The 18,572-nt window shown below is 33.5% G+C and overlaps 1 protein-coding gene across 1 annotated transcript; it reads left to right on the top strand.

Moving 5' to 3' along the window:
* The first annotated feature begins 130 nt into the window (after positions 1-130).
* Positions 131-5,279, top strand: LOC105191383 (esterase E4). The gene is made up of 8 exons (XM_011154741.3): positions 131-513; positions 1,412-1,724; positions 1,966-2,151; positions 2,246-2,442; positions 3,330-3,483; positions 3,565-3,882; positions 4,034-4,163; positions 4,249-5,279. Exons 1-8 carry the CDS (start codon positions 334-336, stop codon positions 4,397-4,399), a joined length of 1,629 nt encoding a protein of 542 aa, XP_011153043.1. The 5' UTR covers positions 131-333; the 3' UTR covers positions 4,400-5,279.
* Positions 5,280-18,572: the final 13,293 nt, after the last annotated feature.

Raw genomic sequence — 18,572 nt, 5'->3', positions numbered from 1 at the left:
AAACAAATCATAAGTAATACATGTATACACACATATATAAATTGCGATAAAACTTTTAGGATATTCCAAAATTATTCGCAATTTTACGAGAAATCTTTCGTAGTTACGGCTTCCCTGTTATCTGTTAAATTAGACGTAACATAATAATAAACAAGCACGAGCTATTCTACGTCTTATTCTTGTTATTGTCTTACTTTTCAGAAGTTTTATGTGCGTCTTGCCAAATTTGATGTAGTTCAGTTTGGCGCTATCGTTTGCGTCGTATCGTATGATATTCTGAACGATAAAAGTAAGAAGCAATTATTAGTTTTCAATTTAGCTGTGTCTAAGAGAATGGAATCCTTACAGTGTCAAGACACTTCTTTAGTTACTTTAGAAGTACAGAAACTAATAGTGAGGGTGGAACAAGGTAGTCTGTTAGGAATTAACAAAATTACTTCTGATAATGTTGGCTACACAGCTTTTCAAGGAATACCGTACGCGACACCACCAATCGGCGAATTAAGATTTAGGGTAATGTAATCTCAATGCTGAGAAATATACAAAATGAGGCACTTAAAACAGCCTAAATAACTTTGAAAATATGAAAATATTCGAAACGCAAAATGCATCGCGTATCGAACATGCTTTTTGTTGGTATCCATCATGAACACTACAACTGTTTATTTGAAGTTATGTGCATCAAATGCCAAACGATATGTTATTTCGAAAAGTTAAATGTCAATATTTTAAAACCGCAAAAGAGCAGGAGAATATTTCAATTTCAAATTTTGCTCTGAACTATGTAAATTTCATCGAAAAGAAGGAACTAACTGCCAGACCTAATATTTGTCGGGAAAAAAGTGCTACTAGACTTCTTTACTTTATTTGCTCTCAAGAATACTGTTGCAATTTTTGTTAACTTGTCCAACTTTTGTTAACTTGATGATCTTGGAGAATTCCAAAATCATCAAGTTAAAAGTTGGGGCATTATTATATCAGCATATTCTTGAGATAAACAAAACAAATAGAATAAAAAAGTCTAATATCACTTTTTCTTTCGACAAATAGTTAGCGAGATATCGTAAGCTAAATATTGAAAGTTACCAAGTTTCCCTTAAATATCTCCAAAAATATTAGAAAATGTTTCAGGCAAAAGTTGTTCAAATTAATTGTTAGAAAAAGATGATGTAGTAAATAATGGAGGTTTCCGTTAAAAAAATTCAAAGTAACTTTGATGACGCTGTTCAAGATTATACTAGTGTTGCTATGTGATGCTTCAGAGTTATTCAGGTGGCCTGTTTTAGGTGCCTCACTCTGTATAAGTCCAACTAGATTAGAAAGCAAATCGAAAAATGCGGGTGCAAAGATTCTGACAATGTGATTACCGATAACAATAATTGTCTAACTGTCGTTTCGATTGTCAAATTAGGATCCTGAGCCTCCCCAACCCTGGAACGATATCCTAAACGCAGCTGAAGAAAGCTACAATAAATGCATACAGTTGCAACAAACGCACAGCAGTAATCTTTGTAAGACTGCATGCGGTAGAGAGGATTGCCTTTACCTTAATATTTACGTACCGCACAATTCGAAGCGAAAGATCGAAAGAAGACCGGTTATGGTTTGGATCCATGGGGACGATTTCATTTCGGGGTCATGCATGTTTCAGCGGTTGCAACCTGATTATTTTATGGATAAGGACGTCATTGTAGTTTGCATAACCTACAGGCTAGGTATCCTCGGTAAGGATTCTCATCAGATTTCATGTACATACGAGGTCAAAATGTGCGAGTTTCTTTGTTATCCCCTAAAAATTCTTATTCTAACGATTAAAAAAATGTCCTATGCCCTAAGATTCTTCCAGTGAAATCTCAGCCGAAAAGTCGACGCAAAGTTGAGAGTCACTCAAATTTAATTCGTTTTAAGATTTTCCGAGTAAACTTGAAATGGAAAGCGTTACTTTATGTGTCTCTGATTTTTAAGGTTTCTTAAATATCGGCCACGAGGAGGCCAGTGGGAATCAAGGATTAAAGGATCTGGTCGCAGCATTGAAATGGATCAATGTAAATATCGCCAATTTCACCGGAGATCCTAACAACATAACCATTTTCGGTCATGGCTCAGGCGCGATATGCGCGCATTTGTTAATGATATCGCCGATGTCGAAAGGCACGTTCTTGAAAGTAATAATGTCTGAATTGACAATAATCGCGTTCAAGAGGACGCGCGATATTGCTGTGTACCGCTACTTTCGCGTTTCCAGGTCTCTTTCATAAGGCTATTCTCCAAAGTGGCGTCGCTCTGTGTAATTGGGCGGTGCGAGAGAATCAACCGGAAGCTTTTCAGCTCGCGTCTTTAATGGGCTACAATTTCAAGGATCCCGTGAAAATTGTTACATTTTTCCGAGAATTATCCGATGATGAATTAGTCATAAAGACAGCTATGGTTACCAATGTAAAAGTGAGTCTCCCTTTCTCTCTATTTTGCTTTTGAATCTGTCCTTCGTCTAGCCCTTCTTATTCGTGTTAACACGGTCAGTGTCATGATTGTCACCGCTGACCGATGAGATGTGTCTTGTTCAATCACATGTAAAGTATAATCAAACGTATGTGAGAAAATCGATGTACGCAGCTAACAGACAGCCAGTGAAACAAAGTGAAAAAAATACAGGATGTCCGGGATCTTCTGGAAAAGAAAAATTGTGAAGATTAATCAGATCGAAGAGAAAATCTGAGAAGAAAGGTCATGTATCATTTTGCAAAAATTGCAACAGTTATCAATTATTGAAATTAAGTCATTAATGATTGAAAATGACTACATTTAGAGACTCTTTTAATTGATAACTTGAAAATTTGTGTACTTATTTGCCAAATGGTAAAGGACTTTTTTGCTCAGAATGACCTAATCTACAATTATATGACGGCTATCGTGTCTAGCGATAAACATGAGTATATTGAAATATGAACTCTGAATCTTGAACCCTTGGCTAGACGCAATAGCTGTTATATAATTGTAGATTAGGTCCTTCTGAACAAAAAGGTCCTGTTGACCATTTTGCAAATAAGTACGCAAATTTTCAAGTTCTCAATTAAAAGAGCTTCTATTATAGATGTAGTAATTTTCAATCATTAATAACTTAATAACTATTGTGATTTTTGCAAAAGGGTACTTGACCTTTCTTCTCAGTTTCATCTGATTAATCTTCACAATATTTCCTTTCCAAAAAATCCCGGACATCCTATATATCGTAACTTTGATAATTGAATGATCGGTTGAGCTTTTGCACGATGTCAGCGTCAATCAATACGGAGTTCGACGTGGTTAAAAAATCAAAAGGCACTTTGCAGGATTTCAAGATGGTGGTATTTGGACCTACAATCGATAGAGCGGCGAAAAATCCTTTCCTTCCCTGCCCCATTCGTGATTTGATTGACTACGACAATGACATACCGGTCCTTATTGGACATAATTCTCACGAATTCCTCCACTTCATGAAAAGAGGTATCGGCAGATCGATGATCAGCGGATTCGCGTTTGACGGAAACGAAAATGATAACTCATGCAGAATTTGTCTGTCGATAGATAAGAAACTATTAAATTTCTGGACGATACAAAAAAATTTTTCGCGCCATGTGACCGACCTTGTGGGCTCTAATAAATCGAAAATTGTGAAAAAAATGAATAAAAAGATTACTTCGTTTTTCTTCAACGAGCAGCCACTTTCGCGATGCAGCCCCCTTAGCGTTATAGACTGCATGAGTAGTATTTATTTTAATATTCCCATTCACACTTTTGTGGAGATTCGAAGGATGCGGAGAAATGCGACGACTTATTTTTACATATTTGCTTTCTCCGATAAAGTAACAGAACTCAAGCAATGGCCTGGAACCATTATAACTGGTAATTATGCAGTACTGGTAGCTCGTGAAATTTTCGACAAGCAAAATGGCTTCGGTTAAAATTTCAACCCAGGCCAATGGAATTAGCTGCGACTTTCGGACCTATTAATATTGTTTCCTGTTTCCTTTTCTATGTAATCGCTGTGTTTCAGGACCTTCCCATTCCGATGAAGTTAAATATTTATTTAACAATTTCAAAAATAAAAAATGCCCCAAAATGACTGATTCTTATCAAGTGATGCATTCTCTCACGACCATGTGGAGCAATTTTGCGAGGACGGGGTAAGTGGAAAATCTTGAGAGCGCACATTAAGATACAAGATTCATATAATCAAACAACAACTATAATCAAACACTTTACTCATAGAAATCCGAATATCGAGACTAAATTTATGAAGACCATCTGGCGGCCAGCTACAGAGGATAGCTTTCAGTTTATGGTTATTGATCATCTTCCTACCACCGAGTATAAAACCGGTACTTTCCAATTTTACCCGTTTCTGGAAGATTGGTATTGACGCATTCGTTTCGGCCGATTTTTACTTGAAGATCACACGTCTTGTTCTCCGAAGAAAAATTCTCGGATGTATCAAGTTACAGAAATTTTGACAAAGTACTCGAACTCTCGCACAGCATGTATTTAACGCATGTATTTTACGATTGTGTATCACGTGATGTAATGAATATTATTATATGAGAGCAAATATTTCAATGCGCGATCTTTGCGCACGCGCGCGCGCGCATACATTTCCCTCGTCCCTCTTCCTTTTTTCAAGTCATATATAGTGGTAGCAGAGTGACCGACTGCCCAGATCGTCGCGCAACTTTCATAATTATATAAAAAAAAGTATCCTTCAGAGCACTTTATAAAAATACACGTGGAAACAATATAAAATCTCGACAGTCAATTTCACCGGAAGAACATATAGCGCGAAGATACGACAAAGTGACAACCCGTTTCGTATTCTTTGATCCAATGAAAAGAGAAGACGAGACAGAAAGGGAGTGCGTGCGCTGGAAACAAGGGGAAGAAAGACAGATAACAAAAGAGTCAGAGTCGCCGGAAAGTTGGGCAAACTCTCCGGGACGGGCGGCAAGTGAAATGTTTGAGCTCGCGCTCGATCGAGGGTTCGGGAGAAGCGCGTTTCCTCGTTCTCTCGCTCTCTTCAATGATTCAGTCGGGCGAATCGAGATAAATACAGTTATATTCGGACAAAGAAGGGGCCGAGTCACTTTTGTCTCGTCGTGCGGGTAACCAGAGTTCAATTCCCGAGGGCAGTCTCTCGTATCGCCTCGGCGTCTTTCTGTCTCCCCTCCTCTCTCTTCTGCTTCCTCTTCTCGCTCTACTCTTCCTCGCGTCCCGCGTATTTACCGTATTTTCGCAGGCAACAGCGTCGAGAGAGAGAGAGATAGAGAGATAGAGAGAGAGAGAGAGAGAGAGAGAGAGAGAGAGAGAGAGAGAGAGAGCGAGCGAGAGAGAGAGAGAGAGAGAGAGAAGACGATCGCGTAAACCATCGGGAAAATGTTTGGGCGCGACGAAGACACTCGACCGGATAAATTCGTCGGGGAAAAGCTCCACGTTAATGCCGCACGATACAATCGTTTCCAAGCGCGACAAATATTTGTCTTATCTCGGCCTCCCGGGAGGCTTGCGTTGTCTCCCGCGGAAGAGTCGACGACGCGAAAACGATGTGGAAATTAGATTGGCCGAACGAGCGAGCGCGAGTTCATCGAGACTGCTGTCGCCGCTACTTCGCGAGTCGGCGATCGGCTCAGCAATTTTCGTTTCGCGCAGCGCAACCTTAAGTACCCCGGGATATTCTCAAAAGGGAACGCGACATTCGCATTTGCATAAATTTGCTCGCCAGCCAGCCAGACGAATTAATCGATCCGTGGCGGCGGGCAATCGCGCCGCTCCCCTCCTCCCCCGCCCCCTCTTCTCATTCGCTTCTTAAGTAGCAAAAAGCACATACCGCTCGCTCGCTATTTGTACAAGACGGGCAACTTCCGAGAGAATCGATACCACCACCCTTCCGTTCGAGTTAACGAAAGCGCGATGTACAGGCTGTTTCTCACAAGATGCTCGGGTAAACTCGAGGTTGCCGGATCGAAAACAAACAGGAATAAAGAGAGCTAACGTACGGTCCAAGTGGACCGATCGACATTGGAAACTTCATTCCACGCGATCCCTTAATCGCAACTTGTGAGATCTGCGCGCGATTCTTTTCGGTCCATTGATATACGTTTCTCTCTCTCTCTCTCTCTCTCTCTCTCTCTCTCTCTTCTCTCTCTCTCTTTCTCTTCCTTGTTCTCTGTCTCTTTACATTTTGGTACGGGAAACTTGGCTCAGAAGGATATTTCAGAGGCATCCTGTAGGGGAAGTCCCTTCCTTCTAGGAGGGCGGAAGAATTCGATCTGCCCGGCGGCTCCCCGTACCTTCCGTGTTTCCCGGGAGCCGACGGGGGCCGAATCAAAGTCCAATTTATATTTATGAATACTTTCGAGAGCCCGCTCGCGGCTCGCCCGCCCGGAAGCCGTAGGTTTATACTCTAACATCCGGCGCACACATCGCGCATTGTCAGCCGGCTCCTCCCCGGCGCGGCGCGGCGCGGAGGAGTCGCGCCGCGCGTATGACGAAAACGGTGAGATCGCTGGCATTTACTCTCTCGTGAATCACCGTGACTTTACTCCGCCGGCGTGGCAATCACGAACGGAAGAAGAGGAGGTGAGACCGAGCCGTCTCCGAGGGACGAGAAGAGGGCTGCGTGAAAGCAAGGGATGCAAGCTCCGCGCGAATCAACTGGTAAAGTTGCTGCAAACTTTACGCGCATCTTTCTACCAGGAAATAAGCGCGAGGGGCGTAACTGCTGAGTTCCAATAATAATAACAATAAAAGTACTGACAGAATCGCCGGTAAAATGATCTCTTCCGTTATCGCGGTGTCAATTTTCTTGCTCGAAGTATTTTCTCTCTCTTCAGCAATAGTCAACGTTCTTTCTTTCTGATATACGAGGATAAACCTCTGCATTGCGCGTTCATACACCCAAAGAAAAGTAGTCTATTTGTAAAGTGATTTTCCCACAGTCTCATATTCTAAGCGAAGCCTTTTACAGAAAAAAGATTCCTATTTCGATAAAACGATTGAAGCGAATCATTCATCTAAATTTGATTAGATATTATTCTATTTTCCTCTTATTTCAAAAAGACTTCCTCTTATATCAATTAATTTTCCTCTTATATGAAGAGGAATATGTTGATTTGAATGTCAGCTTCTCTTGTTCAGTCATGCTCTACCTTCATGAACAAAAAAATAACCATGTGCTCATGAGTCAGAATATTTGGAACGCTTTAAAAAAAAAACGGTATGCGTGTTGCTGTAACATATAATGAAGATAATTTAGTCATATTTGGTCAAGTACAGTTTATAATCTATTGCAAGAAGTTGAGTAATATATTCTTTCTTTTAACTATGTTTCATACAATTGGTTATGATGAATATTTTTGTAGCTATGAAGTCCATAACGAAACCGATTGGAAATTTATTTGTTATGATGATCTTATTTCACTCATGCCTACTTATAGAATTAGAAGCAGAGAAGTATATATATATATATATATATATATATATATATATATATATATATATATATATATATTACTTTTCGCTATAAATTATAATAATTTTTTCAAATTAACCAGTATAATCAGTAAGAATAAATAATAATCCTTTTAAAAAAAGATTAAATCATCTGTGTATAGGAGGCAATTTAATAACATATAATTCCTCTAACTTTAAGAATAATATGTTTATAATATTTTTCTCTTAATCTTAAGGGAATCCTCTTGAGGCGATATATAAGAATAAAATCTTATAAAATTTGGATAATTCCGCTTGTTCTGAGATTACTTTTTTTTTATTATGCATAGCTTCATCATTTGAATTTCAAAATTCATCGTCGACAAAAATCGCAACGCAGCGCTACGCGAAACGGACGAATAATCCGCCCAACGCGAATGCGAAGGCCAGTGTGAAGTTGGCACCTCATTTTTTAGCACCGCAAGTTTTAACGATAGTTCTATTGGCACCCACAATAGTTCTACAGTTCCTAATAGGTTATACACGGAAAAAAAATGATGTTGTATCAACAGCATCAGTGTAATTGAAATAAATTTGGTTGACGCGATAACAATATTAATGAACGAAAAACATCTAATACTTGTTTTAATAATTCAATATTTGATCTAATATTACTGTATTTGAAAAATTTTGTTGTATCAATCACCTATTTACTCATTCTATACACATCTTTCTTTATTATAATTACATTTAAATTAAATAACTTGCTAGATATATAATTCAATATAATGTAATCCATGTAACTATATCTGCTGTCGGCTCAACTTGTGAAATAATTAAAGTAAATTAACGGTAGAGTTGACGTTAATGTGCTTAATAGATTTACATTATTTTGTTGTTTGAAATACAATTAATTTTATCTATATATTTTATATATATTAGTACAAATGAATTATTTGTTAGATGTTACACTTAAATATTATTGATTCATACATAGTTCTTTTTAGAGAAAATAGAAATGTTTGTACATTGATTATACATCAGCTTGATGCAATCAACACATATAATCATTGATATTTTTGTGTTTTAATTGTATCAAGCGGACATATAATCAATATGAAACTATTTTTGTTTCTTTTAAACAAAAAATGCGTACGATTCAATAATATTTAACTATAACACCTAACACACACAATACTGTTAATTTAACTACATAAAATACTTAAAGCAAATCAACGACACAATTAATATCATTATGATCAATACATATGCATTCTCTTGTTGATTAAAACACAATTTATATCATTCACATATATTTTGTATGTTGGTACAAATGAATTATTAGTCAGATGTTACACTGAAATATTATTGATTTATGAGTATTTGGATATTGTTTGATCGGGACATCCCGTATTATACGATCGCGGGTCGATGACGAATCACGATTCGTCCAAGCTCCTCGATTAGTTAACGCATCACCCAATCGCATGATCGCGTGATCGCGAGTTTCGCGAACATTCTTACGAAAGGGACCTGAGCTCACTGAACGACCATTGCGGTATCGGTCATTCCTGTCCGCGCGTGTTAGTGCGTGCCAACTTCTTTTTCATCATCCGTGCGATCGGCGGGCATAGTTCACGCGCGAGTTAATGCGTGTCTGTTCTCTTGCCATCGTTTCCATGCGAGCGGCGGACATTGTGTAATTGTGTCGTTGTGCGCTCTGCTTTCTTGCCGTCGCTATTCTTGCGACCGGCATATATTGAACATTTGTGTTTGTGCCTGCGCCTTCTGGTCGACATTGTACGTGCATTGTACCATATATGCCTCTCATCGTCTTCTGCGCGACCGGCGGACATTGTACGTACAGTCTATGTGCACTCTTATGTCGCCATCCGTGCGACCAGTAGACACATACATTTCTTTATCCTCTAAACAAATAATTTTGGGCATTCGAATGTCCCTCAAAAACGGTGAGCTGAGAGCACTGCAATCGGCGTTATCGTCAGAAGCACGAGTCTCTGCTGAGCTCTTCTTTTGTTATTTCAGTGACCAGTCTTAACACGTTTTATAACAGTCGCCTTTGCTCGGCCCTTTTACAGTGCTTATGGTCTATCAAGTGTCACAAATTTGTTTTTAGTGTTTGAGTCAAAGTAAAAATACCGTCATATTGTCGTATTATAAAAAGATTATATATGTAAGAACATTATAATGGCTGATAAAGAGACAGTCAATCTCCTGAAAGATTGGGGCTTCGAAGATAGCCTTATTCAACATTTCAAAGGTAAATATTATTATTATCAAAATGTTATTTTTAACTATTATTAGGTGAGCATATTTTAAAAATAATTAATTAAAATTAAAAATGATTTCATTTAAAATTAACTGAGTTAAGTCAAAAGTTATTAACTTTTTCACTTTATTATTTAACTTATAACTTTTTAACTGTATACTACTCAACCCTGATTATGCAGAGTGTTAAAAAAAGATTACTCAAAACTTATTGGTAGATATTTGATCATGCACGGTGAATAAATGAATAATTTATTATATTATTATTTAGTTATTAATTTGATATTTGTAAAAAGTGTTTTATGTTCTACATTCATTTCTATGCACATGCCAAATTTCTTTGTACTACAGAATTGCAAACTTTCAAAAATTATTGGTTTTCGAATTACTTCAACTGCATCTTGGATTCTCTGATGTAATTCTTATACATTATTTATGTATTGATTGTTAGTATTATAAATATTATTAACCTAATAAGCCTTTTTCCTTGAAGCTTTTTTTCCATCACCCTATGTATTATATGAATTATTTTTATATATTGTTATTATTATATATTTATTTTATATTTATTTTAATTAAACAAATGTTTTTGACAATTAATTACTTTTTGGTATCTGCAGCACATGCAATTGATTTCACTCTATTACAAAATCTAACACACGATTTAATAAAAGAATTGATTCCAACGATTGGTTTAAGGATGTGCTTCATAACGAAATGGAAGGAACATTTTCTGATTTCAAATGATGTAATTATATTTTTTTCGTATTATTACAAGATTTTTTAATTTTGTAAATAATTGTATAAATAATATAGGAACAAGACCATACAGATACCGATACAGTGAGCAATAGTTCTTGCGAATCAAAAGAAAACATTGAGCCGTCACCTTTGAAAAAACAAAAATGTTTTGTTGGAACACAGATGTATAGAAGACTTCAACGGCCTACTGTCCGTGAAATATTAAAAGAAAATGAACAAGGTCGCTTGATATTACGAAGTTATTTACAAACCAAGATACTGTCGAAACATTCCAGACATATTCTTATTGAATTATTAACCTTACATTTATTAAATACTGTTAAAGGGTAAGTTAAATGTTTTATTTTTTAGTATTAATACATAAAATATAATTTCGTTAAATAATTTTTTTTATAATAGCCCGGTCAATAAACATGATTTTTTGCATCTTGCTCGTGGAATAATAGAAATATTCCCATCGGAGGACATAAATTTATATTATGTTGCACCAATATCTAAAAAGGACTCTCAAAATAAAAAATCGATTTCTGTACGCGGTAAACTTGTAGACAAATATCGAAATAAATTGCGACAAAACAAACGTATACTAGCAGATATTTCTGATATTACAAGTTCTACTGATCAAGAAAGTGAAGCATCTAATGACGGTAAGTATTTCCATAGATTTTAAATGATATTTTCTTAATTATAATATGATCTATAATTCTACTTTTAGTTACAAGTGAAGCGTTGGAGATAAGCATCAAATTGTTGGAAACTAATCGAGAACCGTGGGAAGTGGTTGAAAGCCACTGGAAGGCTACTGCTACTATTCGTTTGCAAGATAATCGAAACAATCGGAATACCTCGCTATCCGAAATATTAGAAAAATGGCCGATTTTAACTCATCCAATGGGCTGGTTATTAATAGTCCAGGATTTTGAAAATTTCGAATTAAGTTCGTCAGAAGACGCTATTAGTCAGTGGCCTCAATTCTTCCAAAACGTTTTAAAAGCTTATCCTCTTGAGAAGAAGAAAATTGCTCGAGTAAATGAATTATTACAAATAATAGGAAATGATCAAAGCGATGGTATGTTATTTGTATATTATTGTACAATAATTTTTATGCAGTTATAAACTTGAAAATATAATTTGTATAATGTTTTCGGAAATAGAAACTAAAGCTATTGCGCAATTGTGTGCACTGTCATACATGATTCCTCCAAGAGGACGAGTTAAAACAACAAAGAAGGGTCATTGGAAACCTTCAATGATTGAATCTGAAGAAAATCTTGTTGTACACGTCAAGGTATGATTAAAAGTTTTATTTAATTTTTTCAAAAAATAATACATGTACTTTATAATCATGATTTTTTCAGACTGCTGGAGATATAAGTGATATTCGACAAAAACGAATTGATGCAATGTATCAAATAAATTTGACACTTCAACCATATATTATTGTCGTAGGACCTACTTTGGCAGAAATATCATCGTTTTTTATATCTGTTGATAAGATCTTATACAACGTAACATCTGCGTTTAGAACAATCGATACTTGTTTCAAAATCTTTCATGTGCTGAATATCGAATATCCGGCAGCAGCTCATCATATATGGGTACTGATCCAACGTGAGTTGTATAACTTTACAACAAAATACGATAAAATACCGTCACATATTTTACAAATAATGAGTACGTTAAAAAATATTCTTTAAAATTTATGATAAAGTTTAAAATATTATAAAAGTTACAAATATTATTATTCATATAACCGTGGTCTCATATATAGTTCCTTTTATTTGATATTTAAAAACACATAGTTCCTTATAATTTATATTTAATTATTAATAAAGTTTATTTCATTTCTGCGATATTAAGTATAAAAAAAAACATTTTAAGTAATTAATAAAAATATAGTTTATTTTAAAATTTTATTTTTTACTTTCTATTTTAATTAATAATATTAATTCAAATAGAATTATATTAAAATTACAATTCTATTAATAATTAATAACTAAAAATTTTTATAATGTATTCTTGCCCATTTTGCTTCGAATCGTACGGCTCTATTAGATGTTTGAAAGCATATTGTAAATTAAAACATCCTACAAAATTACATTCTTTTTTTCGATGTCAACAAGAAGTGTCAACAAAAATGTTGTGTTCTCGCACTTTTAGTGATATTTATAGTTTTCTTAAACATTTATCCAGAACTCATTTAGAAACTAATATTAAAGACAATATTGAAACCAATAATAAGACATTTTGCAATGACAATAATGTTTTAGATATTGATAAAAGTTTCATGGAAGAGATCACATTTAATAATTTATCCTCACAATCAATGCCTTCTACTTCTTGTGCTATTAGTAATAGCGATAACAATTTTAAGGACATAACTGTTGTAGAATTCACAGAAAAGATCGCACAAATTTCATCTGTATTTATTGCAAATTTATACTCTCGAACATCATTACCGCGTAAACTTTGTCAGGATATAATAGAATCAATAAAAAATTGTCTTAATTGCGTAACAATTTTAAAGGAAAAATACAAGTCAACTGAGCAGAATCCTAATGAAGATTTAAGTACTATGTTTGATATTTTAAATAATGCATTTGCAGATCATTCCTCAGAATATCAAACAATGCTTTTATTTAAATCATTAAATTCTTTAATAGTACCACAAGAAATATGCATCGGCGCATTTATCGATTCTAAACTTATGAATACTGCTAAACAAATGCTCGTAAAAAATCGAAAAATATGCATTGTACCTCTTGAAAAAATGTTAAAGACCTTTTTAGAGTTGCCAGATGTATATAACAAAATAATGTCAAACATTATAAAAAGTGAACAGAACAAAATAACAACAAGTATATTCCAAAATGAAATATGGCATTCTATTAAACAACAGTATAACAACGATTTATTACCTTTGATTCTTTATTACGATGAATTGGAAATAAATAATCCTTTAGGTACTCATCGAGGTTTACATAAGGTTGGAGTAGTATATTGCACTATCGGTGGTATCGGGAAACAATACGCGAGTATGCTCGAAAATATTTTTTTGATACAACTACATAACGTTACTGATTACGTACAAGTTGGTAATAAGCAGATTTTTGCACCTCTCATTAATGAGATTAATAAACTTCAGACTAACGGTATAACAATAAATATCGGAAACTCGGAAAAAAAGATAAATTTTGCACTAATGAATATTCTTGGAGATAATTTAGGGCTTCATGCTATTTTCGGGTTAAATACAAGTTTCAATTCTAATTATTCCTGTAGAATATGCTTTGTAGATACATTAACTCGTCAAAAACAGATTCTTGAAGATGTTGAGTTACTTCGAAATGTTGAAAATTATGCAATAGATGTCAATGATAGAAATCATGGTATTACCGAGGAATGTACTTTTCATTCAATAACCAATTTTCACATCACAAAAAATCTCAGTGTTGATGTCATGCATGATTTATATGAGGGAATTTGTCGCTACGATTTAGGCCAATTGTTAAATAGGTTAATAAATAAGGACAAATTATTTTCTCTTGAAAGATTAAATAATAGAATTTACTCTTTTGATTACGGCGATAATCATTCTATAAACAAACCGCCTTTAATTAACATAAATGCTTTAAAAAATAAATATATTATTTATTCTGCGGCTGAAATGGCATGTCTTTGGCAATATTTAGGTTTGATAATTGGCGATCTTATACCAAAAAAAATAAAACTTGGAAATTATACATACTTCTTAGAAAAATGATGTCTATTATAATGGCAGAAGAAGTAACTGAGGAAAATTGTAGCTTATTGAAAAAGCTAACAAGTGAACATCATAAATTATATATAAATTTATTTGATGATGTATTAAAACCGAAGCATCATCTTTTACTTCATTATCCAAGAGTTATGCAACAGATAACAGATAACAGCAAAGAAACAGATAGGTCCTCTCAAATATATGTCGTCCATACGATTTGAAGCAAAACATAAAGAACTTAAACAGACTGCAAATGCTATTACATCCAGAAAAAATCCTGCATATTCGTTAGCTATGAAACATCAATTGCAATTAAATTGGAGATTTATCTCAAACAAGGGTTTAGAAAATCGTTTAAAGTGGGGTGTTATCTTACATGATAATTTGATGGATATCGACCTTTTCAATAATTTTAAGTGTATATTACCATTTGTTTCTTTCGACAGTTATAAATGTATATCTTGGATAAAAGTTAATGGAACTCTTTATAAACAGAACATGGTTATTGTAATAGATAAAACTAATAGCAAATTTGGCAATATTCAATATATTATAAAAAATGATTCACATGAAACTTTCTTTATATGTAAGGAACTAAAAACAGTTCAGTTTGATTTTCATTTTTACGCATATAAGATAGAAGACACACAGTCTTGGGTATTTATGCCTCAATCAGAACTTGAGACGTATAAAACTTGTAATAAACATTTTATTGAGGGGAAAAGATATATTCCAATGCTTTAAAACTGTTTACAGTTTAATTATTTTCAAAACCCTTATTATACAAGGTGAGTCATAAGTATGTTTGGAAAACGCGTGAGGCATGCTTCTGGATAAAAAGCAAGAATAATTCCTTATAGGGAAATTTGACGGGAAATGTTTAGTGTTGCTGAAAAATGGACAAAAAAGTTTAAAATACTGACTTTATTTTATAAGTATCTGATCAGATTCGTTCAGATGTGTTCTTTTCGTTTTGATTTTGTAGCAGTGTTTGTTTACAAACATATAACCCAGTGACATTAGAGGACACATTGAGCATCTTTTGTAAACATTTTGTAAATGACGATGCCATACATCTTTCAATCAGAGTTTTGTGTTAATTATTTTTATTTCATCCAAGAATATGCTCACCAAATTTCCAAACATGTACTTATGACAGAATCAAAATAAAAAGAACAAAAATACTTTATTTAGAAGTACGTATATAAGTATTTTTTTATATTTTACGAAAATTTTTGTTACGTATAAAGCTTGTAAGCATTTTATTGAGGATAAAAGCTATTTTCCTTTGTACTTTAAAGTGTTCATAGTTTATAATGCTGTATTGTTATATAAGCATGTATATATAAATGTTTTGTGATTATTCTATGATATAATAAATTTCTTTGTAATAGAAAAACATTAATAATTTCTTAAACTTTCTCACCTTTCACAAGTACGTAAAGATATTTGTCAATATTAATCATAAAGTGCTTGAAATACCATTTTTTCTGTTATTTTAGGTAATTGTTATAGATAGAATTCGTAAAATATATAAATATTGTTGTCAAATTTATTTATTAACATATTAAAGTAATGTAATATTAAAACTCCTATCATATTCTATTACTTAAATTACATGGGTAATTTGCGTAATTATTAATGTCTACTAATGTGATTATCAAATAACATGACAGTATGATAGTATTTGAAACAGTATTTGAAATCGTTGTTGTTTTTAATGGATATAGATTTTGTAAAAGCTATTTATGTATTTCTTTTTTTTAAAGAGGAAATTACACATAATTTTCGATTCAATATAAACAATTATTCTTTACCTGTTTAATGTAAAGGTTAATTATTTACATTGAATTGAAAATTCTAATTTCCTCTTTTTTAAAGAATAATACATAAACAGCTTCTATGAATTCTACATCCATTTAAAACAACAGCAACGATTATATGGTTCAAGCATATTGTTATGTTATTTGGTAATCACATTAATTGACATTAATAATAATGCTTATTACATATATTATTAAAGCAATAGAATATGATAGCAGTTTTAACATCACATTATTTCAATGTGACAACATGAATAATAGTTGCAACTAGAAATTGTGTTACAAACAACACGATATATAATTTCGACAACAATATTAAATAATCTAAATAAATTCACTTGCTTTTAAAACAACCGTTTTCTTAAGCTTAGAGCAAGTATCTGTGGTTCAGCCAATCCTAAATATAATCCAGGTAAACATATAACTTGTCTATTGAATAATATATTCAGTCCAATAAAATATAATTAGATTAATATGATTATATGTATTGTAGTTTTATTTACATGTGCAATTAATTTAAGTATTTTTGTATTTAATTTTTAAACAAATTAATATATATCAAATAACAATGCTTTTAAAACAATTATTTTCTTATTTTTAGAGCAAGTATCAAAGGTTCATTTAATCGTTAATATAATTGATCAAAACGTGTAAGTTATATATTGAATGAAATATTTAATCAAATAAAATATTTTTAAGTTTAATATAATTATACGTAATGTACCTTCAAATGTATACAAAATTCTCTAAAATAATTTTGTGTTTATTTTTAAAACAAATTGATAGATTCCAAATAAAAATATTTTTAGAACAATCACTTTTTTATTCTTAGGACAAGTATCGATGATTAAATCAATCGTATATATCAAACAACAAATTATATGTCCAATCAAATAAAATATAACTTGTATAAGATTTAACTAAAAATATGATTGCATTTATTCCATTGTGAATTGATCCAATACAACGTTTAATGTATATTACTTTAAAATTAATAAATATTATTTTCAAATAAGTTGATTCCAGTAAAATTTATAATGAAAGGATAATATATGTCATTCTAATAATCAAATATTATTATCTTATAACTACAATGTAATTCAATTCATAATTTAGTAGTGTTCTTACAATTCAATATATGTTTAATGCAATATCCTATGTCATTAATTGAAATTTATATATTGTTCTTTTAATATACACATTTAAAATTAAAATCAATGATAAATACAATTAAATGAACTATTTATGTTGATGGCAGCCCGTAACGTCACCGTTAAATTGAAGCAACTGTAATTTTTTTTAATTTAACAGCATTTTTTTTCAGTGTATGGAACCCAATTTCCTTGTTTTCTAATCATTTCCAACGATTTTAAACGATGTAAAATTGCTTGTTGAGTCACTTCTAATGTAAGTGCAAGTTTTTCTTGCGTTTGGCACAAATCTTCCTCCAATAATGCTTCCAATTCCGTGTCTTCGTACACTTTCGGCCTTCCACTACGTTGAGGAGGGGGAAGGGAAGTAAAATGGGAGACATATAGAATTAATTTATACATAATTTTATGTTTTCCAGAATATCATTTATTTGTTCACGGCTTCATACATTATATTTTTTACAGCGCATGCTAACAATTCACAATCAATGAGCGACTCGCGGTCAAAGTTTCTATACGCATCGGGGGAGACGATGACTTATAAAAATTGGCCTGCAGAAATCTTTGGATGTCAGCACGTTGCCCCATTAGCGCATTCCAAGTTTTGATCAGCAATAGCAGTTGTTTGCCACGATTATCATCAATGACTATGTCTATGACGGGTTCAGCTCCTACGCTAATTCCGATATTCAAATATTTATAAGCAGTTGCAGTCAAAGCGTATCGGCGTCCTAAGATATGCATAGCAGGAGGTCCTGGAACGCTGAAAAGATATAGAAAATTTACATGTCTGAATCTTGGAAAAATTACTACGGATAAACTAAAAGAAACAGCATTATGACACTCACCTTTCGCACATTTTCTTGCTCGGTGGAGCCTCGTCCTCATGTTGAGCAGGCATGTAATAATTTGCGTGTTTAGCGTTCACTTCAGCACCGGCAGCATACATTTTTACTATGTAGACACACCCAAACTTTACTATGTAGACACACAACCGATGAATCTCGTGTTCATAGAGCGACTGAGAGACAGAGGTTTTTTTTTCCGAAGCCTAATATTAAAGCTACTTTAGGGCATCCCCTCCTCTTACTCTTCAGAGTTGTAGCGCATGCGCAGATATATTCCTCAAAACAGGAAAGTAAATGAGATGTAGATATCTTTGGTTTAGACTCGGGATGGCATTAGAGATGTCGCTTCCGAACGACATCTTTTAACGATATCAGGGGAGAGGAGAGTGTCTTGACCATGGAACGTCAGGTAGCTCAGTGGGTTCAGAGCAGTCGCCCTGCAAGCGAGAGACCCGAGTTCAATTCCCGGTCTAGCTACTAC

Source organism: Harpegnathos saltator, unplaced genomic scaffold (assembly GCF_003227715.2).
Source record: "Harpegnathos saltator strain DR-91 unplaced genomic scaffold, Hsal_v8.6 scaffold794, whole genome shotgun sequence".
Lineage (NCBI taxonomy): Eukaryota > Metazoa > Arthropoda > Insecta > Hymenoptera > Formicidae > Harpegnathos > Harpegnathos saltator.
Note: the sequence above shows the minus strand (reverse complement) of the source record. Positions and strands in the feature narration are given on the sequence as shown.

Excerpts from the sequence above, each read along its gene's own strand:
- LOC105191383 (XM_011154741.3), top strand. The coding sequence starts at position 334 with ATGGAATCCTTACAGTGTCAAGACACTTCTTTAGTTACTTTAGAAGTA. Across the intron at positions 2,443-3,329 it reads CTATGGTTACCAATGTAAAA|GATTTCAAGATGGTGGTATT; the intron begins GTGAGTCTCCCT and ends GGCACTTTGCAG. Across the intron at positions 4,164-4,248 it reads AGCAATTTTGCGAGGACGGG|AAATCCGAATATCGAGACTA; the intron begins GTAAGTGGAAAA and ends CTTTACTCATAG.